The 26,718-nt window shown below is 40.1% G+C and overlaps 1 protein-coding gene across 2 annotated transcripts; it reads left to right on the top strand.

The window, feature by feature from the left end:
- Nucleotides 1–18,631: 18,631 nt before the first annotated feature.
- On the top strand, nucleotides 18,632–26,281 carry RER1 (retention in endoplasmic reticulum sorting receptor 1). Of its 2 annotated transcripts, XM_015648498.3 has the most exons (8): nucleotides 18,635–18,735; nucleotides 19,108–19,221; nucleotides 21,874–21,959; nucleotides 22,493–22,597; nucleotides 23,449–23,548; nucleotides 24,083–24,161; nucleotides 24,268–24,403; nucleotides 25,188–26,281. In XM_015648498.3, the coding sequence occupies exons 3-8, from the start codon at nucleotides 21,879–21,881 to the stop codon at nucleotides 25,275–25,277; spliced, it is 591 nt and encodes a 196-aa protein (XP_015503984.1). In that variant the 5' UTR covers nucleotides 18,635–18,735; nucleotides 19,108–19,221; nucleotides 21,874–21,878; the 3' UTR covers nucleotides 25,278–26,281. The 2 variants fall into 2 exon arrangements, with proteins under 2 accessions (XP_015503985.1, XP_015503984.1); XM_015648499.3 differs by lacking the exon at nucleotides 19,108–19,221 and having other exon boundaries at nucleotides 18,632–18,735.
- The last annotated feature ends 437 nt before the right edge of the window (nucleotides 26,282–26,718 follow it).

Below are 26,718 nucleotides of genomic sequence, written 5' to 3'. Positions count from 1 at the left end.
AACAAAAAGGTCATTAAAAGTACAACATCAAAACATTGCATTTGATAAGAATATGGATTTGTAACAGACATCAACAAGAAGGGTGTTCAGTAAAAATACAGAGTTGGTAAGTTCAAATTTATCTAGGTTATTCTTTGTGTTTTTGATTGAGAAGATAAACGGCCATGCAGGAACTTTGGATCTAGATAAATTCAAAGCAAGAGCTCTGACATGAAAGCTTAATTCCTGTTACCAACCAATAAATAATCTTTTTTTAAAAATAGTTAACAAGTCTCAGAATGACAATGTGGGAAATTTATCCTGGGCTGTGGAGGCTGCAGAAAAGCTGAGCAGGTATGAGATTTGTACAGTGAGAGTCTGACTCCAAATTGATGCCTCATTACACTGAGTTAAAGTGGATGTGCTTAGCACATGCTGGGGCCCCTCTTATCCCAATCAGTGCAGCAGTATCTGCTCTCCTCACATCTCTGAGAGAATCAGCATGTTCAGGACCAGCCCAAGGATTCTAATTGCTAAATCAGCAAACATGTTAATCATCACTTTGCTGTGAAATGAGATTACAGATGTGTACGAGAGATTATAGAGGGGAATCTGACAAATTGATTGAGCTGCTATTTCAACACAGGGCTGCAAGGTGCTGTTCATAATTGTATCTTTTTGGCTTATAGTTCTGTAGGGCTCCCAGTGTGCAAACAGGTTTCTGAACGGTAAAATACCATGTGAGGTAACCCTGATGTTTTACAAGAAGTTAAATAAGACCAGCACACACACACACACTTGTGCACCACATATGTGTGGTGCATCGACCTATCATAACAGGATTATAAAAATTGATTATTTTGGAAATTGAGTAGAGAATAAATCATCTACACAGACAGAGGGTTAGCAAGGATATGCATTACTCCACACACAAGCTTTAGTTCTACATTGCCAAAGCCTCAAAGTACTTCGAAATTGTCATGAATAAAATTTCTCAAGAAATCCACCCCAGTTAAAATACTGTGTTTAGTTATGTACAGTTAATGTTCTTATCCCATTTGTAAACCTTGTACCCCTTGTTTACTCCAATGGTTATTAGTAATGTTAATTACTTATCAGTTTCTGAAGTGCTTTAAAGGTTCTTATGAGACATTCCTGTACCCTTTCCCTTACTTCCTTGCTATTACTATGTAACAAAGCTGCTCCCATGGGGGCTGGATCAGATTAACAAAAGCTACCCATTAGAAAGGTATGCCACAGAACGAGGCAACTCCAATGGACACTGTGACACACCAGAACATAGAAAGTCCAGTGAAGCTGTGTAACCGAGTAATATGCAAACTAAGGCATTCAGGACACCAAAACAATGAGCTAACAGAGGAATAAAAGGACAAGGAAACATATTCTAGCAAGCTATGATGAAAGACCATCTCCCTGCATCACCTAAGCCTGCTTAGAAACCATCTTCCTGCATCACCACGACCTAAAGAGGACTGGAAAGAACTGACCCCCTTAGACGAGCCAGAACAGGCCTTCTGCCTACTCTTATGAGGATGGAAGCCTCAGCTCTAGCAGTGTGTGCTGCAAAGCTGAATTGTGCCTCCTCCTTGGAGCTGCCAGTGTGGGAATGGCCGTGGTGGAAGCAACTCCTCGGACCCCCACCCCAAGAACTGAATCCTAATACAGGCATCAAACAGGAGTCTTGTCTCCTGGCCAATTTCTTTCAGAAATGAAGTAGAGAAAGGTGCAAGCTAGAAGGGACTGAAAGGGACACATTTAATTCCAACAGTTGAAAGACAACAATGGTTTCTGGTTTGGTTTTGCCAAATTACAATTTCTGGTTTTGCCAAAAAGTAATTATGGATAGAAGTAATTATGGATAGGGGTGGTAGTTTTTATTTTACACCTACTACAGACAGGTCTGAGCTGCTACAGAGCACCAAAGTCATTGTGCCCTGGCCATGTGATTGTATCAGATCTCTTGTCCTGGTATGTCTTCAAGGAGGTAAACATGTACATTTAAATTTACAGAACTTATATACACTAAGACTAATTTGTTTTTCAAGCAGCCACCGTGTGGTGCTGAGAAATCCGTGGGAAGCAGTGCCTGCAGGAGGGCTACATGCACAGCCATGAAATGCCTGACCCTGGGCTCCAACAGGGTCTCATTATACCCAAAAAAATGTCTTTCGGACCCTTAAGAACTCAGAGAGAAACTATTAAGAAAGTAAAGTTATTGTAGACTTTAGTTACCAAACTTACATATTGTTGCTGATGAAAAATTATTTCTTCTTAGAGCACATTAATTTACATGAGTCCAAAACTTGGTATTTCTTTTTCCATGTCATATGTGGAGAAGTTAGGCTTCTTTACTTTTGAAATATGGTAATTACTACAATGATGGCTTCATGCAAAGTTCTAGACAAAGGGATCAAAATCACAATAAATATCTGTAGGCTAAAAGAAGAACTGTTTGCTAAAATGCAAGTCAGATAAGTATAAAACTGAATAATAAAATCGAGGGGAAACCTCATAACAGCTGCAGTTATATATGTCATGACTGGATGTGTGTCTCAGTGCTCTGTACTGGGTGAAAAGGTAGGAACTGGTCACAGGTTGGACCTGATGCTATTGGAGGTCTTTTCCAACCTAAATAATTCTGTGATTCTGTTATTCCCTTTGCCCTAACCTAGGAAAAGGTATGAAATGTCAGATAAAAAATAATCTGATTCTGCAGAAATTCTTTATTTATCACTGCCTGCAGGAAAGAGGGGGCAGAGTCAAAACCTTTTTTCAGCAGAGTATTTGTCTGTAGTGGAAATTACTACCAAATGTTCAAAATCTCTGATGGTCCTCAGGCTACCTCGAGTGATGATGTCAAGTTTTGGCACTGAGGGCTTCAGAGGAGATGCAGGAAACATGTCTGGGGAAGTGGCTTTGAAGGAGGCTCAGAGGGGCTGACACAAAACAGAAAATAAATCACATAAGGCTTGATCACACAAACTCTGATGTCAACAGTAAAATTCCTGTTGACTTCAGACATAAGCAGGATCAGTTCCTCAGCAATGAGCCCCAAAAAGAAAAATCAGTAATTATAAAAGAAAAAAAGTGTTCCTTAATTTGTTTAGAAATTCAGTTATCAGGGTTGGGACTTTTGGTTTTGTTTTTAAACATTTCTTGGATTGTTGTTTCAATGGAAAGGATCCTCTAAAAAGCATAATCTTATTTCTGAGATCAAATCCTTATTTGAATAAGAAAACAAAAAAATCATTCTTGCCACCCATGAAAAGTGTTCCTGCTTGTTCACTGACAGCACCAACACACATGGACTGACCCATCATATTTTCTTTTAAGATATTCTCTCTTGGAAATACAAGTGGTTAGTCAGTTGTTATGGTAACTATTTTTGTTTTTATTTTTTTAACTAACATATGACAGCCTGTGTGTCATCTGATGCTGTTCCTGAATTCAGTTACACACTCACTTTTGTCAAATAGTCTAAAAAATGGCTTCTTGGATGAAGAAATAGTAGGGAGAAAACAGGATATTTTTTCCCTATGCACGTGGTTTCAATCCATGAAACCACTGATTATGTGTTTAAATTTATGCACCCAGTCAACTTTTTCTAGTTCAGAGCTATGACATGATGAAGTAATGAGTAACTTTCAAGCTGCTGACAATTCCATGAACTCTATTCTTGGATATCCAGTCCTGTTTGCCCTGTCTCCTCATTAGCCAGTTATTTGAACATAGGCCTATCTGACCTATGACCTGCTTCATTGACCAAATAAAATTATCAGTGATTAGATCACCTGAGTGGGTTTGGTTTCCCACTCAAATCCAGTGTAATCAGTTCTATACACTGATATTACAAAATATAATTGGTACTGGAATACTTACAACTGTAAAAGAAAGAAGGGGTCTGTTCAGTCCTAATGAACCTTTAGAAAAGGATCTCAATTAGATAAACTTATAGTGGAACTCAGTGGAGATAGTGGGTAAAGGATGAAAAAACATCCAACACTAATAAGTTTGAAATAGATGGCAGAATACTTGAGGACAATACTTGGACCTAAAAACAGTAGGAGCCAAAACTTGAACTTTTTACAGCTCCAACCTCCTGAACAATGACCCAGTGACGTGTTTGAGTTGGCTCCACATCCCAGGTCTGTGCATTCCCAGCCCTGGTTTCAATTGAAAACTTGTTACTCAGTCTTGTAAATTCCCATAAATTTGAGACACATCAGACCAGAACGTTCTTCAGTCCAGAAAAATGAAAAATATTTTAGCTGATGCAGCAGAAATGTGATGATATGGAGCAAATGCAAACCAGAGGGATTACAGTGATCTGGACAGGAAGCAATATTGTGTCATTGCTATCAGTGCCTAGAAATTGTTTTCTTTATTACACTGTGATATCTTGTAATAACATCAAGAATCTGGAGAAGAACATTCCTTACCATGCACGCATTGCTTCTATCAGTGTGGCAAACCTAAATAACTGCTCTAAGTCCACTTAGCAATCTCATCCTATTTTAAGCAGCCTTGGAAAATAGTCAATACCTTAACAAAAAATACGAAAATACATCATGAATGGTAAGAAAAAGAGGAAAAAATAAAAGAAAAAGCCTAACAAGCTGCAAATGGAGGTCACTTGCTTGGCCAACACCATGAAACTACCAGAAATTAATTTGTAAGCATTAAGACATGTTACTAAGTATTGACAAAAGAGGTTTTCCCATCAAATAACATAAAAAAAAATCTTCCATGGGCTTGGATCTCATTACCAATTTGAAATATTAAAACCATACATATTTAAACTATAGCTACACAGATACTGTTACTAAACAGCAAAGCCTCTTGTAACTCTTTCACTGATTGTTCATCAGTACTGGATGAAACTGGATGATTCTCCATCACTAAATGATTATAGCCATACCATGGGCAGTGGTGAGTGACTGTCTCAAGGTTCTCATCATTTACCCATAAGCAGAGGTTAATTCCAAGGCATTTTGAGAGTTAGCCAATATTTCTCTCCAAAAACAGAAATTAGAAGAATCAGAAGGAAAAATCAGTAAAGCAATGCCAAGGGAAAAGATCTTTGAATAGAACTTTGTGTTCATTCTTCTTTTTCCTTTTACCTTTCCTCCTTTTCTTCAAGTCCCCCAGCTGTCTTCCACAGTCCTTCTGCCCCCTCTGCCCCACTACATTCCAGTGCCAATTAACCCAATGTCTCTGGCCAAACTAAAATCCATTATCGGTGAGCTCTGAAAAGCCCCAAAGTTTGCCTGACACGAACACTCAGAAAGGATAAAATACAATCACATGCACAATAACACATCCCCGAGCAGTGACACCAACACCAGAAATAGTTGAGTGCCTCTAACAACAGGATGACTCCCATCCCCAAAACAATCTTTAACTCAGTGAACTATGCAAAATAATGACTGGGTTTTGTTTTGAAGTCCTAATATTTAAAGCCAAACATATTTTCTATATTTTCTCTCCAATGTCATCTTCCCAAAAACACCAAACGGCCTCCTCCTGAAGTGCTCTTTTTCTATTGCAACATATGGTGCCCCATCCAGAGAGTCACAAGATATTTTGTTTCTAATTGATTAAATTCATGAGTCACATGCAGGATTTGCACCTAGGTTGAAAATCAACTGGTTGTTTTTCAGGGCTTCCACACAGTAACACAGGTGGGACAGTCGCCTCTGCAACCGTAGCTACCAGAAACCTCCTCAGAGGTTTTTGCATAAAATTTGAAACTTAAATTCAAAGTCACCAAGTCTTGCAATTTTATTTCATTAACAGGAGGATTTTGTGGTTTTGGTATTTTTTTGTTTCTTTGTTTGTTTTTGTTTGGTTTTTTTTTCCCCTAAACTTTCTGTTGCAATTAGGGCAACAAGAGAAAATGTAATGGATCCAGTGTTATGGTTTGGGAATTCCAATGTTGCAAATATTACAATATAAATAAACAGAACCCAAATCCACCGCCTTTAGAATCTCAATAGAATTAGCCAAATCAGGTGTTTCTGAAGGAAAAGTGATTATTTAACACTCAACTTCTTACTGCTTGGAGTGGCTAGAACTTGTTACTCCAGCACCAAAATAATTCCCAGGTTAAAAGGACTCTTCAATCACCACGAATTTTGGATCAGACAGCACATTCAATTAAGGAAAAAAATTAAACATTTCTGCCTCCACCATCTGCTCGAATAATTTGTAAAATGTGAAAATGGCTTTGCGTGGACATAAAAGCCTACATGCCTAAGTGTTCCTGATTTTCCCTGAAAGTAGAACTCCCACAGTTTAAGATACTGTAGCTGCTGTATTTATGGGACCATTTCACATGCCAAAGCTATTACTGAAAGTCTGTGAGGTACCAGCAGCGTTTCTGAACATCATAGAAAGGTATAAAGTCTGGGGTCCAGATTTAAGTATTAGGTCCTATTTCATTCTTGGTAAATTAATTAGAACTGAAGAAATTATTAACTTGAACTCTTTTGATCTTATTGCACACCACTGTATTTTGCCTGAATAAAATAGCTGAGCAGAAACCCCAGGAGGGAAAATTTCTCTTCAAGAATGGAATCAATGTCAAAAAACTACTTTGTTTGTATTTATTATGAGGAATTCAGCACCCTGCTAAAAAAAATCCCTGCCTCTTTCTATTACAAAGGTTGTTTCTTATACCCTCACGTTATTTTACTGCAATGCAAAGGTACTTTTTTATTTTTCAGTTAACTACAAAGCTGAGCAGTTGACTAATCCATTGTCTTTACCCACCATGCTGGCTGCTCGAAGTATCTCCTGCTCTATATTGGGTGTCAGACCCAGATTCTGGCTCTATCTCCCTTAGGGAATGGTAAATCAGCCAGTGCAAATCCAGAATTGCTAATGACAGAAACAGGAGATTTCAGTTCCCAGCTTCCAGATGCAACATATGTCAAAAGCTAGCTTATACACTCAGAGTGAGGGAGAGAAAAGTTTTGACATTTTTGTTTGTTTGTGCTGATGGGTTTTAAACTTTAATTAAGTCCAAATAGAAGGAAAAATTTCACCATGACATTCATTAGGTACTCAGTATATTAAATTTACTGGGTATCCAACAGAAAACATACATTAAGCATCATATTGAGAACTACTTCTCCAACAACTGAAGTCGATTAGGTAGTGTCAGTCTGGAGATGAAGCTGACAAATGGGAATTTAGAATTCATTTAGATGACTTCTTGTGTTTTCTACGTCTTTTGAAATGCTGCACAAACTTAAAGCAGTGACTTTCCTAATAAACAAAGAATCAAGTTTCAGAGCTTCAAAGAAATATTTCACTGTAGGGTCTATTAAATCTGGTTCTGTATTTCAAGTAATTATTGTATTTACAATTCTGACATCAGCTATTATGCTTGACAAGGAAAAAACTGTGTTGCTATAAAATATAGAGAGAAACCTAATGCTGGCTGAGATTTTCAAAACAATTTTTGGTGAGGTTTAAAGGTTCCTGGCTTCTTAAAATGCAGCAGTTTCCAGGGACTTAAATACTTCAGAAACCAATGATTAATTTAGGACTACAAATCAGTATTTAGAAGAATGATTTTTATGGTCCTAATTATTGAAGACAGAACTTGCTGTAATTCCTCAACTAGACAATCCTTCCTTGAGCTGGAAACCACCAGTGGGGGCTTGAGAGGGCAGTGAAAAACCTGAACTCTTTAAAAGCTGAAAATTTAACTATAAAAGTTCATTTTTGAACTTGACAATCTTCAAATTTTTTGAGCATTTGACAGTCACAAAAACATCTCAGCATCTAAAAAAGGTATTTTCTACCATTTTTGTTGTGTAATACTTGTACAGTTGCTGTAATTTATGAAGTTGGCGAATTAACTACCTGGTATTAGAATACTGCATTTATACATTAATCATGGGAAACACATAAAGAAATTGGCTCTTCCCCACACCTTGTATACAGGATTTACCTGTTTTCCTTTGTTTCTTCCAAACAACTTAAAGTTGGTAGCAGAACTCACTGTAATTTGGTGGTTGCCACCCCGGATTTCCAGACCATGCCCATTTACAGCTGATCACAAAAAAAGCAAATAAATTATCAGTTACAAACTGTATAGTAACTATCTCTTACTGTTACTGTGGCATGTTACAAGTTCAGGTAAAGTTTTTTAAGCCAGAGTATAAAACACTTTTAATGTACTTTTTACTCAAAAAGACAACAGAACTCTCTATTTTGGCCAACAGCATTAAACAAAGGTCAGTGGCTGATGATGATGAATTAAGAAGGTTAAAAATTATGACTCAGGAGAAGAAAATCTTAACCAAATCTGAATTCATTGAATGGAATGACCGACTGAAGCTTTATTTGTTATATCCTTCATAGTCCTTGTGGTGGGTTGCCCAAGGCTGACTTCCAAGCGTCCACCCAGCTGTGTTCTTATTCTCTCTTCTCAACAGCAGGGAGGAAAATGAGATGAAAAGGCTCATGGTCAAGATGAAGAAAAGGAGAACATTTATTGATTGCCACCATGAGCAAGACAGGCTCAGAGAAATAATTTATTACAAATTAAATTATGCTTGGACAGTCTTCCTGCCCAAGTCAGGGCCTTCGTTCTCAGCCTCAGCCTCATTCCTTCATCCCCTCCCCACAGAGTGGTGCAAGGGATGAGGAATAGGAAGTTGTGACCAGCCTAAGACATTCCCTCTCTGGTGCTCGCTCCTCACATGTTCCCTGCTCCAGCAGAGCTCCTCCACAAGCCACAGCTCCCATAAGGAGAAACTGCTCCCATGTGGGCTTTCCCTGGGCTGCATTTCCTTCACAACACCTCCCCCTGCTCTGGTGTGGGGGCTCTATGGTGTGAATCTGTTCAACTGGTCCCTCTTCATGGGCAGCACACAAACACCTGTTCCACCATAGCTTCTTCCAAATCTTCCACAGGCTGCAGGAGGAAGATCTGCTTTGACACCTGGTGACCCTCCTTCCCCTCAACCTCAGCCTCCAAAGGGCTGTTTCTCGCTCTTTCTTCCTCTCACATCCTCCCTGCTGTGCAATGGTAAAGTGAACCTGTCTTCCTGGAGGGATGGAAAGAAGACACACATTCACTCCCTTAAAGGCAGCTTCCTCACAAAAGCCAAGCTATCTCTCTGCCTGAAATAATTATCTAGATGTTTAAACTGAAGTTCTGTGAATAACCCAAACTTCCACAAAAATGCATTTTAAAAAGATTTTAAAAAAACAATAAAGTTTTTGAAATAAACAGGAATATCATGCTCTCTTAATGCAGAATGTAAATGATCACACTGCTAAGAAAAGGGAAAATTAAGTCTTCTAAGTACCCAATGAACAGGAGTGGAACAAATTTTCCCTCTTCAAATATATTCTTATAGTAATCTGAAGAGAATACTCCCGTGATTGTGTAGTGATTTCCTCAAGACCTATTCAATTCCTTATTGTTCAGCTTACAGTGCCAGAAAAAAGGGCCTGTTAAAGTTAACATCTGCTAACTAATCATGGAACAGACCATCCCAACATTCCACAGGGTTTAAACATTGCTATGAATTTTGATTACTATCAACTTTGGCTGGATTAAAGAAGCACTTTACTGTGAGACTTTTCAAATCTACAAAAACGTATTCCTTTAAAGGAAATGCTTCTAAAAAGAAACATTTTCATTCTGGGTTCAGAACATATGACCTAGCATTGTAAGCATGTCTAGTATTAAAAGTAGAAATAAATCAATCAGGTTAACTATATTCCTCTGATTTTTTTTTATTAAATATTTTATATTAAGAGTGTTAACATCCCACAGGAGATTCTGACATGCAAATATTGTTTGGATGGGCTGCTGTACAGATTGGTTCTTCTGAGTTCCACTCCATGTGTTTTGCTTGCCTGACACTGAGAGTACATCCATATTTGCTGGATTCTCAGGTTTTGGGATCATTTTCTTTGAGGTGATACATTCACATCTGAGTGAGGCAATCCAAGATGTACTTCTGAGCGTCTCTTGCCCAGCTGTGCTCTAGTTGGAGGAACTGTGTGTGCTGTGCAAACAGAACCCCCCCAGAAGTCAATTGGATTTGATAAGCTTTCTATGAAGCCATGGATTCCATATCTCTCCATTAGGATGGGGTTGTGTTTTATGCTTGACAAATTACAACCTGCTGAGCAACTCTTGACTGTTTCCAGTGTATAATGTGTGATTTACACTAACTGGAATTCTTCTCTGACAAACACACAAGTAATGAATGCACACTCAGAGCTTGTGTTTTTCCTATTTTTCCAACTTCTTGATTCCAAAATACTTTCATTTTAAAATTAAAAATCCACAGTATTAAACACAAAAACCACTCCTTCATTGCAAGAAGAAAAATTCATTAGAAGAACATTGGACACCTCACTGTACTTCTGCATTTAACTGGAATGAAGCTCTCTCCCCTCAGGATGGGTCCCCCTTGCTCCAGACAATCTTGTGTTCTGGGAGAGGTGAGCACCCAGAGGATGCCAAACACTGCAGTCAGATCATATCCACCAAAGGAGGAACAGCCAAGGCATTATGTCAGAGTCCTGTCTGTAACTGGGGAGCACAACGAAGGGATGTCCCAGGCACTGAGCCCGTCACAGGTGTCACCACAATTGACCACAGCATCCTGTCCATCCAACACATCATTTCTCCTGTGCCCCTTTAACAGAAATACACATGGAACTTAAACTTCAACAACACCACAACTAAATTATAAAGAAGGGATTATTTCAGCCAATTTTCAGTAGCAAAGTGGGTGGTCCTCAAGACTTTTTATAAATACCCTTCCAACATTTGTGTGAAAAGTTGAATAGGAGACCACACAACAACCAAGGATTATGTGGCACTGCACTAAAGGGGAAAGGGAGAAGAATCAAACATTTCTTGCCCAAGGTTTGTTACTGTGGGATACTATTATGTGAAGCCCTTCCGTTCGTACAGAACATCGCATTAAATTACATGGCAAGAATGAATAACTGCTTTGTCACATACAAATCACACATTATTTTGCTTTTTAAAGATGGTGAAAAGTGAAATAGTGTGCCAAATTCCATTCCAAAAAGCTTTGGTTATTTAAATCCAGTCTGTATTTCACCCAAGGTATTCCCTCTGCATAAAAGTTTAAAGGTTCTTAAGGCTGCAAAGCCAAATACCACAGAAGTTTTGGTATGAGCCAATTAAGTTTCCAGCAATGTTAAAACTGAACATGTAACTGCACAGCTCAGTTTGATGTCATAATGAAAACAGAGTTTACAGCCACCATTTTAATGACATTAACTGACAGCAGAGCCAACCAGGACAGGAGAGGTCATGGTAAGGAATACTGGTTTCAGCTCCTGATGGGAGAAGAAACTATAGGATTGTATATTGGGGGACAGTTCTGTTCCAAGATATATGTAAAATTCATCTCAAAGCTGCCAGTGAAATTTAGTGTGAATTGTTCCATATTATTGGAAGGCTTTAGAGTCACAGCTGAGATGGAAATAATCAGACAGTGGTCAAAGTGCAGTCAAAAGTCCAGGTATGGGAAATAAAACATCTCAGTAACAAACCTCACTGGCTTTATGTGGTATTAAATCCTGTTTAGCCATCAGGCAACATTCTTCCAATCTTAGAATGTGTATGTGCGATGGTTTGGTGTTTAAGAAAAGGAAAAAAAAAAGTAGAAAACATGGAAGTGAAGCCTTTGAGAGAGACTGCTGTGAATTTCTTCTCTGCTCGAGACCTGGCCAATAGCTGGCCATTTCTGAGAATTGACAGCAGTTTTAGACCACTAAAAAGTAAGATCCCTTTTGTGAATACCACCTTTTAAACCTAAACCCGGAAAGTTCTGGCTCTCTTAGTTTCCGGCTTTGAAAGGTAGCAGAACTGCAGCTGCCTCCCCCCAGCCCGGCCATGCGGCCTGGCAGGGGCGGGGCTCAGCCTGCAGCGGTTGTCAGGTGGGAGGTGGAGCCTGAGGGGTGGGGGGAGGGGGAGGGGCTGAAGCCTTTCCCGGGGGGCCCTGGCCCTAGGCGCTGCCGAGCTGAAATCCGACACCATGAATACCTAACTCTCTCACTACACATCTTTTACTCATCTTTCGCTAGATGAAACTTGCAGATTTAATCCTTTTTCCATAGAGAGGAAGAGAGAGTGATCAACATGTAGAGAGACAATATAAACTATCTGATGTAAATTAAAGGGCCAGGAGACCTTCTGCTCCTATTAATAAGCCTTTATTAGAACTGGGCCTAGAGGTGGGGGCTCGGGGTGCGCGCCGCCGCCGCTCCCCATGGTCGACGCCGAGGAGGAGGATCACGCAGGCCTGTCGTCACTCACTATCGGCAGGACTGGAGCCTCTATCCTCGCCGGGATCGCCCAGAGGCTCTGTCTCAGGCTCGAACGTCTAGGGGTGTCTTCTCTTTCGAGTCCTGCCCAGGTTATGGTGACCAGCTTGCGGGACTGAGATTGGTGCATCCAGTCTCCCCATGTCCCTGATGTCTCGGTAGTGTGGTCCTCCAGAAGTTTTTCTAGGGTGGCTCGTTGTCCAGAGCTGTCTCCGTTCCCAGGTGGTAAAATGATTTTAATATGCACCCGTGCGCAAGTCTTTATGGGAATGTGGAAGTTCCTCTTTGGGCAGCAGCGGCCAAACCCGATGAGTTGGGATGGAGTAAGGAATGGGGGTACAAACGCAAATATAAAACCAATAAGAACTCCTTAACAATGAACCCTTTCGGGACTTACAACACCGAAACCTCTTAACATGAGCATACAATTTGAACCTCAGAACTTTCATTTATAACATATCAAAGTTAGCGAAGGAAGGTATCAAGCTTCAGATGGGAAGAGAATGGAGAGATGCTTTAATAAGCTGAAATATTCTTTTGTTAAGGCTATGGAGATGGACAATAATGTTCTGAAAAACTCCTTTAATTCATAAAAGAGTGTTTTGCGGGGAATGAAATATTTCAAAGTATAGGTCTGAGCAAAGGTTATCCACTGATGAAGCTAAACAGATGGTGGAGTAGTTATGATCCCATGAGATGTGAGATGCTGGAACAGAGAAAGAGAAGTGAGAGTTGATGGAGACACTTGGCCCCCAGAAAAAAAGATAAAACCTCTGTTCCCAGAGATGATCGCAGAGGCTTTGAATAACTAATCCTTAAATGACACCCCTTGAGTTCATGGCCCATGAACACACCTCAGAGTGGTGTGAAATGAGAGGAGGGCCTGATGGCAGAGTTTTCAGGCGGCTGGCATCAAGGGAATGAAAATCCATGAGAAAACTGTTTTCTTGTGGAGAACTCTCCATGGAATGACAAAAGAAGTCTCCTGTCTTTACAAAGACTGATGGAAAGGTTATTGTATAGTTAGTACTGTTTTAACCACCAGGTTTTGTCTCTATGTTGTCAGTTAGACAAGGGAATGGTTGGGTGGTGGGGAAGAAGGTTTTCTGGAGATTTTATTCTGGTTTATTATTCTTGTAGTTTTGTTAATAAACTTTTTTTATTCCTTTTAAGTTTTAAGCCTATTTTGCCCTTCTCCTAATCCCTATCTTACAGCAAGAAATAAGTAAGTTTTCTGTTGATTTTTTTAGCTAGTGCTTTAAAATAAAGTCCTAGAGAATAAGAATATTTAAAATCTGAAATGAACATTCTTTTATTGAGTTGGATATTTGGCTTTTTATGTGATAACAGCAGAGGTACAAAAAAAAGGCCTCCTGCAATTCTCAAATGTGTGTGAACCCAGCTGAAGCTCCATATGGATTTAGTAGCCAAAGGTGTAGCTTGGTTTACACCTTTGGCAGTTACAGATGTGCTGAGGATAACAACAAGGACAAGGAACTTCTTTAGAAACACACTCCTGACACTACGTGCTCTGCTCTGTCCCTGCCATCCCCACAAAGCACAGGATGTTTTCCTCAGCAGTTATCCCAGGATAGCTGGACTGATGGTAACTCATGTACAAAATCATGTGTACAAAATCTCTACAAGCAACAACTCAAGTTCCAGGCTCCACTGACAGTTCACAGCCTCCTCTGCTGTAGGGGAAGTATAGATGCTAACTATGAAGCAGGGAGCACAGTGCCTGTGGAATAGCAGGCCACACAACTTTCTCAGTCTTGCCTGAGAAAGTAGCCTGGGAAATCATAAGGAGGAATTAAAATAATCCTCAGAGATAGAAGACAGCCTTGCAGGTGCTGTTTGTCTGTTCCTTGTTTTCTTGCAAGAGAAGGTCGAGGGGTGGTGTACCCCACTGACCAATGATGATGATGTGTTATTTTACTAACCAATAAGAGTTTTACTTTTCTGTATTTTCATGTATCGGTCTATAAAAAAGATCTGAGGTAATAAACCTTGGAGAAAGTCTCCTGTTCGACTCCCAAGAGAGTCTGTGTCGTTCTTCTCCCCGTTCCTAATAGAGCGACAGGGAAGGACCTCTAAACAGCAGCCAGCCAGTCATACTCCTGGATGGACAGAACCACTGAAAGATCTAGAAGAGACTCATTGTCACTGGAACTGTATCTAATTTATAAACTGAAATCTCTGGGGCCTTCATCTTCCATCATGCAGTGGGATGCAGCCAAGTTCTGCTTCCTGCAGGGAGGGAAGAGGCCAGGGGGTATAATACACCTTTCCCAGAGCTTCCTTATCACTACCTGAGAAGCATTGTGCCTGCTTTCAATCACTTCTGATGATTGCCTACTATTAATGTCACTCATTCTCTTAGGCAATTAAGCCACCTCTTTCTTAGATGTGCCTTTGTCTCTCCCTGGCACATTTCCTTGTCAATCCTCTTTTCCAGATGGCATCAGGAGGAGAGATAAGTGTTGCCTAAAGTTGCTTAGCAATGCAACACATGCAAGGTTTGGAAATGCTGACGTCCACATAAGCACTATCTCTACATCACACATTTCTGCAGAGAAACAAAGGCGTGAACACCCGTAGTGACACTGGGGCCTCCAGAAAAAGAGCCACTGGTGCCCAAAGGGAGCAGGGAGAGAGAAAAAGGAAAAGCTCCAAGCTCCCAGTGATGGGATGAGTTATACTGCGGGAGGTTTGTTTGTGTTTGGTTTGGATTTTAAGCCAGAATTGGAAATTCTGCTTTAAACACATAAAACCCCTCATGTTTTAGCAAGGTCCTGTATTTTCTGTGATTCAGAGACATAAGATGCCACAGACACAAAGCCACTGCAAGCTGCTGATAGAGACCAAACCAGAAATGGATGCCTGGAGATCCCTGGAAGTGTCCAAGGCCAGGTTGGTCAGGGTTTGGAGCACCCTGGGATAGTGGAAGGTGTCCCTGCCTGTGGCAGAAGTGGAACTGGATGGGGTTTAAGGTCCCTCCCGACCCAAACCAGTCTGGGATTCTGTGAAGAGTTCATGACAAACAGGTACTGATAAAGGCAAAGCTGTTTATCATCAGCTTGGTATAAACCCTACAAATATTCCTCTCCTAAGAATCACTGATAGGGAATTTATTCCTGCAACTGCACCATGTAATTGTGGATTGTTTCTAAACTTTGCAGAAAATGCATTTATACGGAATTTATTCAAACTACAATTAAATGTTACGGGCAATAAATAAGAACACTTAGTACATGAACAGCAGTAATTTCACAGGGTCACATTATCATATTAATTCATTTCTGCAGCAGCCTACGAAAACAGGTTGGCATGACTCATTTTGTGTTTGAAAAACCTGAGATGATACAAATTTATTCATCATGGGGAACATTTGAAACAGCTAGTTCTGAAAAAACAAATGAACAGTAGTAAATTAACTACAGAAATTCACATGTAGCCGTACTCAGGGTAGTCTCTTACTAACCAGAATTTAGCGGTCCCCTCCAAAAGCCACTAAACTAGAGCTCAGCACTTACTAGTGGGGAGATTGGTTCATGGTGTTTAAATCAGAAATAGTTTTATTTATATTTTTACATCATATATCCTTATGTTGTAATCATAACCACAATCGAGATGTAGGAAGATTCATTGTATCTTCAAATGTCCTATTACCCACTTACAGCCTAATTCTAAATAACTGAAATTGCAGAAATTTAAACAATTTGCGGAGAACTGAAGCCATGATGAGTGCTCTGAACAGGTACCTGAGATGGATTCCTGCAGGTGAGGAAGCCCAGAAGGCCAGGCACCTGTTTGTGTGGTTAACAGGTGTGTCATACAGCAGGGGTTCTTCAGGAATGAGGACAAACCACACTCAGCCAAAGCACACAAGGAAGCAGCTATGGGAACAGAATGGCAGCAGCCAGAGAGGAGGGATCACAGGGAAGAAATATTTTTATGGCAAAAAATAAGGGTTTTCCTTCATTAACCTCTGCAAACTTCATTCATGTGTCATTGTTTTCTTCCATTCTCAAAGCTGTGCACGTAAAAATACATGAAAACCAGACAGGCCACCACAGGTCACTGGGGACTTTATTTAATTATTTTTAAAACTACCTTTCAGGGACTCTGCTCCATGTTCCCTATTACTCAGTTATAGTTTCTGTCTTGCAGCTCTTAACAAGATTTTTACTGAACGCAAAACCAGTTTTACTGTTAAAAAGGACATAAATCAGAGTTGTTTGCTATTAATGGTCTCCTCTGTTGATAGTTTTAATTATTGCTTGTTTACTGGACATTTAATCGACCTGAATCTCTGAAGATTCCCAGACTGCAATGTGCTGTTAACTGACAGCATCCATTCACTAAAAAAATTATCACTTGTCAAGGACTGATCTAAAAATTTGGCCCTGATGCTGCTGCAACTGAAACTGAGGACAGATTAAACATTCATATCATGATTCAATCCATTCTATACCCCACAGAAGTAATGCTGGGATACCCTAGAGCTTAAAATATTTGCCTACATTTTCTTGCTCCAGCAGATTACTTCAGGATGTCCACAGTACTATTTTAAGAGAGGGAAAAGAAACACACATTTTTTCCAAATACCTACAGTTTTACACAGTTTTCAGGCATAACTATCTGTGAGATGTCTGGGTGCACTGACTGATCACCAATAACGTTTGGTGTCACTGAGATAATCTGACCAAGGAAACAAACTTCAGAATCTCATGTGCAATACCTTATGTGCACAGACAGAATTCTCAGATCCTTAACTTAAAGATTTTCCCTTTTTTAGGCACTGAACCAAGTTTTGCCACTTAAGTTACAGCCAGGTTTGTGTCCCCTGGGATGCCCAGCCATAATCACTCCACTGATGACCTTTAAGGTCCTTTCCAACCCATATTGTTCCAGAATTCTGATTCTTTCCCATATTTCTTGTTTATTTTCCAGAAGGCTGCTTAGCTCTTCCATAAATTAATGATAATTTATGGCAAGTAAATAAATATGTAATTCTAAACAGCTTAAAAAAACCCAAACTCTAAGCTATTATTTTGCTTGAAAAAAGGGTATTTATGTTTTTATTGTTTCATGTTAAGCTATATAATTTGAAAACAGAATGTGCTGAGGAATCACTTGTCTCTTTAAAGTTATATAGCAATATATAATTATATATATGTATATTTATGTGTAAATATATAAAATAGTTATTTATATCAATATATTGTACAATTTATATATTAATGTATTTCAGTTTTCACCTATTTATTATATGTATGAAATAAATAAGCATACTTATATAGTTGCATACTGTAAGTACTAAATCAATAGATTTTCAGAAGTGTCAGGACTATTTTTTTGGCATCTTGTCACTTTTGAGAACGTAGTAAGCGTAAACTTCAGTACTAAATGCTGCAGCCATAGGGCCTAGAGAATTTACTGATTCAGCCCCAAAACAGATACTGGAGAGACGCCCAGTGGTGCCCAAAGGCGGTACAGAACTGTTCGGAACAGCCTCGTGGCAGCGGATCCAGGAAAAATAAATTATGATCCCCAGGGTTTGTTTATCAGTGTTTCTGTTCCACGGGAACAAACGCATCTCATCACGTGTAGGGATGTTTGTCACCTCTTTTTCCAAGTAACGAGTATTTCTTGTCTTCTCCTGCTGATTTTGATTCCCAAACGTTCACGTACTCATGAAATAAAATACACTGAACTCCTTAAAACTTTAAATCCTTCAACAGCTTTGGCCTCATCCTGTGAGGGGGCTCCACTCGGCTCGGTTCGGTTCGACTCCGGCTCGGCCCATTACGGTAGAGCTCGGTTAAAGCTCGGCCAAATCCGGCTGCGTTGGGTTGGGTTCGGGCATGACTCAGCCAATCTCGGTAGAGATCGGTTCAGGCTCGGCGGGGTTCGGCTAGGCTCGGTTCGGCCCCGGCCCCGCCTGCCGCCGTCCCGCCATTGGCCGCGCGTCCGCTCCCGCCGAAGCAGCCGTTCCCATTGGCTGCACGAGCGAGGGAGGCGGGGCCTAGTGCTCCCCTCAGGATAGCAGGGCGTTCAGCGGCGCGACTCCCGTCCTGTCCTGCGCTTGGTCCGCGCCGGTACCGCCTGATCCTGCCCTGCGTCACAGGCCACACATACACGTCTCCCACACCTCCCACCTCTCCGCTGGTACCGCTCCGCCCGCTCTCCGTCCCCCCTCACGGACCCTGCACGCCTCCCGTCGACCCGCCCGATACTGCGGCCCCGCCCGCTCCCCCGGAGGCCAATAGCGGGGTAGCATCGGGGCTGTGCTCCGCCCCTAAACCCCGGAAGCGGAAGTACGTTCCGGTGCTGCCGCCATATTGGTGTGTGGAGGGGCGGGAGCGGAAGGCTGGACCGGCCCGGTAGCCTGTGAGTACCGGGGCCGGAGCGGAGTGGGAGCGGGCGCGGGCAGTGCGCCTCTGGGCCGCCGGGCGCGGCGCTAACATCCGCGGGCGGGCGGGCTTGAGGCCTGGAGCGAGCGGTCCCTTTGGGAGCGCGGGGGCTACTGCGGGCTCGGCGCTCCGGCTGGGGCCTCCCGGGTTCTCGTGTCCCCCTCCGCGGGCCCCGCCCCGTGCCGAGGCAGCGCAGCTCCTCCCCGTTCATTGTACCGAGCGTCCCGCCGCGCCGGGGCTGAGCAGTGTCTGGGCAAGGGGAAATCCCCTCTTGCCGGCACAGGCGAGAAGCGCAGGTGCTTCTCAGCTGCTGTTGCAATGGATAAAATTAAACAATGCCTTTTTTTAGTGTGAAGAACCAATCTGAGGGACCAATGGGCTGTTTCCCCGTGGTTGTCCGTTCACCCAGTTCTTTAATAAATTAACTTAGTGTGTTGTTCTTCAAAGACGTTTCTTCTACAAGGTAACTTGAATGTGTAACGTGTTTTTGCTAGTTATCTGCTTAACTTATATTTTAAATTTAAGAAACATCTATAACATGAACAGAGTTGTGCTGAAATTCTGTACCTCTGTGTGATGATGTGAGGCTTAAAGTAAATATTCTTACAGCCAGAGGTTCTGCTTTTCAGAACTCAGCGCTCAGTGGTGTTTGTAATGAAATTACCATCACGATTGTGGGAAAAAGCATAATTTATCAGGCTGTACCTTTGCTTATGTGGTGTTTTCAGCAGAGAAAACTGCTGTAATACCGTCTTGCTTTAGTAGCAGTCTCAGTTTTACTAGTAGCAAACTATTCCCTTGTTAATCTCTCTGTGTCTCTGGCTGAGTGTTACCTGTCCTGGAGTGGCTGGAGGGCGGTCACTTGGAGGTTCCTTGTGCTGGGCAGCGAATCTGATGTTACGTTTACAAGACAGATGGAGAGAGGCTTTTCACAAGGGCCTGGACTGACAGGACAGCGGAGAGTGGCTTAAAATTTCCAGAGGGCAGCGTTAGATGGGATATTAGGAAGAAACTGTGAGGGTGGTGAGGCCCTGGCACAGCGTGCCCAGAAAAGCTGTGGCTGCTGTGAATCCCTGGAAGTGTCCAAGACCAGGTTGGACAGGGCTTGGAGCAACCTGGGGCAGTGGAAGGTGTCCCTGCCCATGGCAGGGGCTAGAATGGGATGATCTTTAAGGACCCAAATCATTCTATGGTTCCATGATTATGAAGGAGAAATTGAAGCTGTCTAGGTTTAATCATTCCCTTAAACCAACAGAATCTAGTGTTCTTAACTGTAAACTGCACTCAGAGTAGTGCCAAGTGCTCCTGCTGTTGATAATTGTTCATTGCAGGTGTCCTTCCAGCACAGTTTTAATGTGACAAGAAATATTACCTTAAATTCTAGTCTGTGTTTTGTGGTGAAACTAAGCCCCAGAGGGGTTTCTCCTCAGTAGGACTGTTGAATTTCTTGGTCTGCTCTGGAAGAACTGTATGCATGATAGGAAATCATGCATAATCACATATAATGTAATATTCTACTCGAAGCAAGATCCCTTCTCCAGCATAAAGCCTTCAGAAGCCTCACATGATTTTCCACTTGCTATGCACAGGGTAACATTTACAAGATACTCTTGTATAGTCTACTTTTAGTCCATATTTTCTGTGAGCGTATGTATCTGAAGAATCAATTTTGAGACTATTAGAGTTTTCCTTGGTCTCTGATAAATTATTCTGTGATTCTAATTAGTTCAGTAACTTTTTGTTACAGATTTATACTTCAGCACATTAAAAAATACCCCAAAATAAATCATGTTCAGCTGAGACCACTGAACAATTTCTGCCCTGCAGAAATTGTTCAGAGGGTGGGGAGAAGAATAATTACTTCTTTTTGCCAGTTATGGAAAAGTGTGTATATTGTATGACTTTCTACTACCTTCTTTTCTTTTAGCTATAGCTTGAATTAAAGTGGACTCAGCTCTTGAAGCCTCCTAATGAGTCCCCTTAGCTTTTGAAGTGTAACAGGGCTTCTTTTTTCCTACTTTCTAATTATTCCATATGATGTAATTTTCAGATGTTTACAGAAAAAATAAACAGCTTTAAGTTTTTGTGCCTCCTCAGATTGTCCTTGATCTTGAATTTTCTGCAGCAGTCACTGTATTGCAGCATCTAAGACAATTTACTTTTTTTTTTTTTTTTTTTTTTTAATTTATGAATGTTTCATACAGACTTGTTACTCTCTGAGGCTCTTGAGTAGGGCTGAATGTACTCCCAGAATCCTGGGTTACATAGTCCCACCCACAGATGAGCATTCCAGGAAGTAATGCCAGTGATTGCTCTTCGTGATGTGGCAAAATGTTTCTGCTTAGGATCCACTTTAATTGGCTTCTATCTTGAAATGAGCTGTAAAACTCACTGATATGAAAAATAAAGCTCTTCAATTGGTAGCAGAGGCATGGACTGAAAAATAATCCCCTTGTGTAGGTTTTTTTTTCATTTGGATTCAGGCTCTTTGCCCACTGACTGTACAGTTTTACTCTTGTATAAAACTTCTGTTACTGCTCAGCTGTTGGTGTTCAAGAGACAGAAACTCATTGAATGATTCCAGTGTGGGCAGCATTTTGGGTTTGGTGCTCTGGCAGAGTCTGAAACCACTGGTGTGCAGAGTCCTGAATTTACTTCTTCATTATGTAGTTACTCAGTATTTAAAATCTGAAGCAGCTTTTTTTTTAGAAAAAATTACTTACTCTGGTTTTGTTCTTTGCCTTTGGAGCCTGAGGTGGCAGGAGGGAGGTGCTGCAGTTCATGTCTCACTGCTTAGGGGGTTGTGCCTTGGCAAGGTGAAAATGTCCAACTGGGCTCTTCCTGGATTATGGGCTTCTTTATTTCCTTCCCCCAAACACACTGGATCCTGTCTTGCCTTTGTAAAATACCCTATTCTTTGCCTTTTTTGGATAAGGAATTTTCATTTGTTTTGGTCCTCTCTTTAAAGAATACTTCATTTAGAATAAGTTGTTTCAAACAGGACAAGCCAGGAGAGTTTTGTATGTAAATACAGGTTCAGAGAATGTGCTGTAAACCTCCCTGAACTTAGATTTTGGATGTTAATGTTCCCTTGTCCCATGTTTTGTTTCCTCAGCCACCATGTCAGAAGGGGACAGCATTGGGGAGTCTGTGCATGGAAAACCTTCAGTGGTCTATAGATTTTTCTCAAGACTCGGCCAGGTTGGTTTTGTGAAGAATTTTTCTGACTCCTTTAGAAGCAGATCTCACTGCAGCTTCTTGAACTCACTGCTTGTTGGCTGACTTGTTGAAATGCTACAATCTGTACAAAAGATTTCTTTTGAATCCTTTTAAACTAGATAAATATCTATAATAAATGGCTTACTGGAATATTGTGTGACATTACACAGTGGAAAATATGTCGTTACTGTCAGAAATGACAAGTGAGTTCAGATTTTGTTTCAAATTTATCTTCAGGAAAGCAACTTGCATAAAATACAGAAAATCTCAATTGCTTTACAGTTCTAAGCATTAGGAAATTTTTTTTTTTGCCTTTGTAAAAACACAGACACTTGTAAGTAAAGTCCTGTATTATTTGTAGTAAAGGGTACAAGTGCTTCATGTTATTCTCTTTCCCAAAATACTCCTCCCAAATTCTTTCTTTTTCCCATACTACCCTCAAATAAGCTTTATCCATTGTGAATCGAGTATTTTACAGTATTTATTATTTACTGTGCACTTTGTGTTTCCTCCAGATCTACCAATCCTGGTTAGACAAATCTACCCCCTACACTGCAGTGCGATGGATTGTCACATTGGGGCTGAGCTTTATCTACATGATTAGAGTTTATTTACTGCAGGTAAGATGGATTTGATGCTGAAGTAATTCCAGATATTATTGCTGATCTAATTTTGATTCTAAGAGTGTTTTTGAAGTGTGCTGTTACTTTAGAATCATGTGTGGTATTCTTCAAGCACGTGGCAGAAGGTAAATTGTATAGTGTGAAGAAGGAACACATCCTCTGGGTATGGAAGTTGCTGCTGCAGAGACAAAAGATGTGTGAATAGTTGAAGATATTCTTCTGATGGCAATTTGAAATCACAAAATAAATCTCTGAAAATTGTTGTAATTGAGTTTTTTGCTTTTATATTAAAGTTGTGTAACAACATGCTCAGAGCCAGGGGTTTGTTTTTGTCATGAAAACCATAAGGAATGGCTTTGTCAGCATTTCTCTCCCAGCAGGCCAGGGGCAGGCTGTTCCCTACTAATCAGATGTTTCTGTTTCATGCCAGTGTGCAGTTCAGTGAGGAACCTGGGAACTGTTATTCCCAAAAACCGAAGATTACAGAATGCGAAATCTTTACAGGTCATAGTAGGAACGTTTCAGACACTGAAGGCTGCAAAGATGATTTTAAAAGGGATGGTTTTATGCTCTTCACTACTTTTGAAGTCCACATCTTGAACATAGAGAACCTGGATGCCAGACCAAAGTTTCATGTTCAGTCTGTCACTACATGAGAGATTTGCTCTAAAACTTGTTTCGATCACTGAGAATTCTTGTTATTTTTGCAAGCTCAGAAACCCTTCAGTTATTATGAGGACATAGAAAAGCTTCTCAAGGAAGCAAAAAACCCAGGTTAATCTTGTTAAAAAATCAGTATCAGAAAATGGTTTTCAGGATTTTACCCTTGTCTGTTCCTCCCTCTGCAGGGCTGGTATATTGTGACATATGCCTTGGGAATCTACCATCTCAACCTCTTCATAGCTTTCCTGTCACCAAAGGTAGACCCGTCTCTAATGGAAGATTCAGGTATGAGGAAAAATTCCTTTTTTAAACTTGTTTGAACTTCAGCTCCTTTTGTCTGATACAGTAAAGATAATGCAATTTTAGCACTACATTTTATTTTTTAGACCTGAAAAAAATCTATACAACTTAACATCAAGAATTTCTATAAAATTTGTCCTTTTTCATGGGACTTGAATATATTCCACTTGTACTATATATATACTGTACTATATATATTGTACTAATTTCCTGTGTTTTGAAAGGAGTTTTATGTGACTTAAGCTCTCCCTGTGGTAACTCAAGTGTCTTGGCATTCCTGTTCCCTGTTTTCTTTAAAGGAATCTATGTTAAGTTTATTTTAAGGAATCTATGTGAACTTACGTTAAACCATCGAGTTCTAACCGGCATCTACATGTAGCAATGGAAATTTGGTGTGGCTTTGTTTTTTGATTTTTTTTTTTTCTTAAGATAGAAAGTAAAAGAAAAACTGGAGTCTGAATGGTGTAAAAAACTACTGTGAGTCGGTCTGTGGTTTGATTTCTTTTCTGTTATTTTTAGATGATGGTCCTTCCTTACCTACTAGGCAAAATGAAGAATTTCGGCCTTTCATTAGAAGGCTCCCAGAATTCAAATTCTGGTGAGTGGATCCATTTGCCTGTGTTCTGTTTTTGAAAAATAAAAATATCTGCATTACATTAGTGGTAACTGGGCTTGAAGGATTAATTGTTACTGTTATTTTTTAGGCACTCTGCCACAAAAGGAATCCTGGTTGCTATGGCTTGTACATTCTTTGAGGCTTTCAATGTTCCTGTGTTTTGGCCAATCCTTGTGATGTACTTCATTATGCTATTTTGCATCACTATGAAGAGGCAAATCAAGGTAACTTGGAAAGAACAGAGAATTTGTGATGTTAGGATTTACAGCATTGCTCCAGACTGGCCGTTCACTGGAGCCCTTCAGAGGTTAAATATGCTGCATATGCTTACTTTACTGGAGGAACTTCAATAACTAATACTTGAATATTAATTGTTCAGGTGGGACATGTTTACTGTTTGAGCAGATTTTACAAAACTTTATTCTTGTTTTCAAACAAGAAGGTTTTGATTTCGGAGTGCAGTGTCAGGGTTTTATACAGATTCTCATCCACTTTTTTTGGCTGTTTTGGATGCAGAGGTGTTGAACCATCTCTGGTGGGTGAAAAAGGAAGTTCTCACAAGGTGTGAGAAAGTAGATAGTGGAAAGGGAAAGAACATAAGGCAAGTGATTTAGACCATTTTAACAAATTGTTTATGGTTTGTTAGTGTTTTAAAAAAGTAACTTTTTTCCTAAATATTCAGAATTTTGGATAGGTACTGTGATTCAAAGTAGTAAATTAAAGATGAAAGGGTATTAAAAAATTAGTATCTGTGTGCTCTCTCCTGTTTCCTGTTGTCCCCCAATCAGTAATCTTCACTGTAGTGTACAATTTTTTGGGTAACCCAAAATCTGAGATTTATAAAACTGCTCTCATGCTCCTATTTAGATTTAAACTGCTGTAGGATTAGCTATTTCATTACCTTTACTAAGAACTCTCTTTCAGTAATTTACAGTGTGTATTATAAACCATTTTTTCTAAATATCATGTGACTTTCTTGCTTCAACAACTGCTGTTTTCTCTTTGCAGCACATGATAAAGTACAGATATATACCCTTCACACATGGCAAGAGGAAATACAAAGGGAAAGAGGATGTGGGGAAGACCTTTGCTAGCTAGGAAGACGCAATCAACCTGTTGACCAATTCTACTGCTCACTAAAGGAACGATTTTGAGCCATTGTAACAATGCCTTTTTTCTTCATAAAAGTGATTAACAGAGTGGTGACAAAGCAGTTGAATTTTCATTTTATGAGGATCTTGCTATTTTTATCTGAAACATCAGTTTCTCAAGGAAACTGGCATTCTAACCAAATTGCATTGCGTTTATTCTCTTTTGTAAGAAGTTGGAGAAACTTTGGATAATCCCATGGATTTGGGATGATGCATTTCTTTCAAGATCCGTTGCACTGGAGAGGTTAATGGCCTAGAGTTGGATATTTTTACATAGTTCTCCTGCTCAACATCACCCTGAAGTGCTGTGCACATCTGTGGAGGAAAGTGTAAGCTGGCACACGTGATGCTGTTTTCTGCTTCATGGCCGTGTGCTGTTTTCATAGAAAAATTCAGTAGACCTAAATTAGATACAGAACTTAAAACAGTTTCTTAAATGCATGGTATTACTGAGTTATAACCAAACAAGTATAGATAGGAATAAGAAATTACTAAATTATTGGGTTTGCAGTAGGGCAAAAATACTCATTTAGCTTCTAAAGCAACTTGTTTGTATTGGGTTTTAATGCCAGTTTCACTGTTCCATCTCCCAGCAGATGCTAAAATTTGGCTCTTTCATGATGACTTAGAACTTTGTTCAAACTCTATCACAATTTCCTTTGAGGACCTGGAATTATAAAAATATATATTTTAATTGTTATTATTGGGAATTTCTTTCATAATTATTTCTTTCTTGAATAATTGAAGTTAACTTCATCCAGCCCCACAGGACATACCCAAACTGGCCAGAACACGGTGGTGGGGGTTTTAACACAGATTTTCTTTTTTTATGGGGGGAAAAAGAATGAGAGATAAATGACCTGCATGTAAACTTTTTCATGTGATAAAACTGCAGTTTTATTAAGTGACTTTTTAATTCCAAAATTTATTAAAAGACAGTGTTCCCCTTTACTTGTTCTCTATATTTATATACATCTCTTGATCTAACACTATTTATGACTTCTTTTCAATAATGGTTTCCCTCAGTTTACCTTCATGCAATGCCTTTATCAACTCTTCAGGGACCATTCACTTCCAGAAGGTAGGAAAAGATTAGCTCTTGGAAGATTCTGAATGGAATTAAGCAGTTTCAGCAGACAATTAGTTGGGAAATGTATGAAGGCACCTTTTCCTCTGATCTTGTCAAATGAAGGCTCTGTGAAGCTGTGGAATTCAGTAATCCTGGGAAGGTGACAGGTAGTTTTAGCTCATATTGACCTGTGGCTTTATGTTGGTTTGCATGTTTGTTTTATTAGCAGTGTGGAAACCAGGAATTTAAGCACTTAAAATTAGGGAGACAGCACCCAGAATGGGCATTATGAAAGTACCAGTTGTGGATGCTCATGTTT

This window comes from Parus major, chromosome 21 (assembly GCF_001522545.3).
Source record: "Parus major isolate Abel chromosome 21, Parus_major1.1, whole genome shotgun sequence".
NCBI lineage: Eukaryota > Metazoa > Chordata > Aves > Passeriformes > Paridae > Parus > Parus major.
The sequence above is the reverse complement of the archived record's forward strand: the minus strand, read 5'-3'. Positions and strand labels throughout refer to the sequence as shown.

Excerpts from the sequence above, each read along its gene's own strand:
- RER1 (XM_015648499.3), top strand. The coding sequence starts at position 21,879 with ATGTCAGAAGGGGACAGCATTGGGGAGTCTGTGCATGGAAAACCTTCA. Across the intron at positions 22,598-23,448 it reads TTAGAGTTTATTTACTGCAG|GGCTGGTATATTGTGACATA; the intron begins GTAAGATGGATT and ends CTCCCTCTGCAG. Across the intron at positions 23,549-24,082 it reads GTCTCTAATGGAAGATTCAG|ATGATGGTCCTTCCTTACCT; the intron begins GTATGAGGAAAA and ends TGTTATTTTTAG.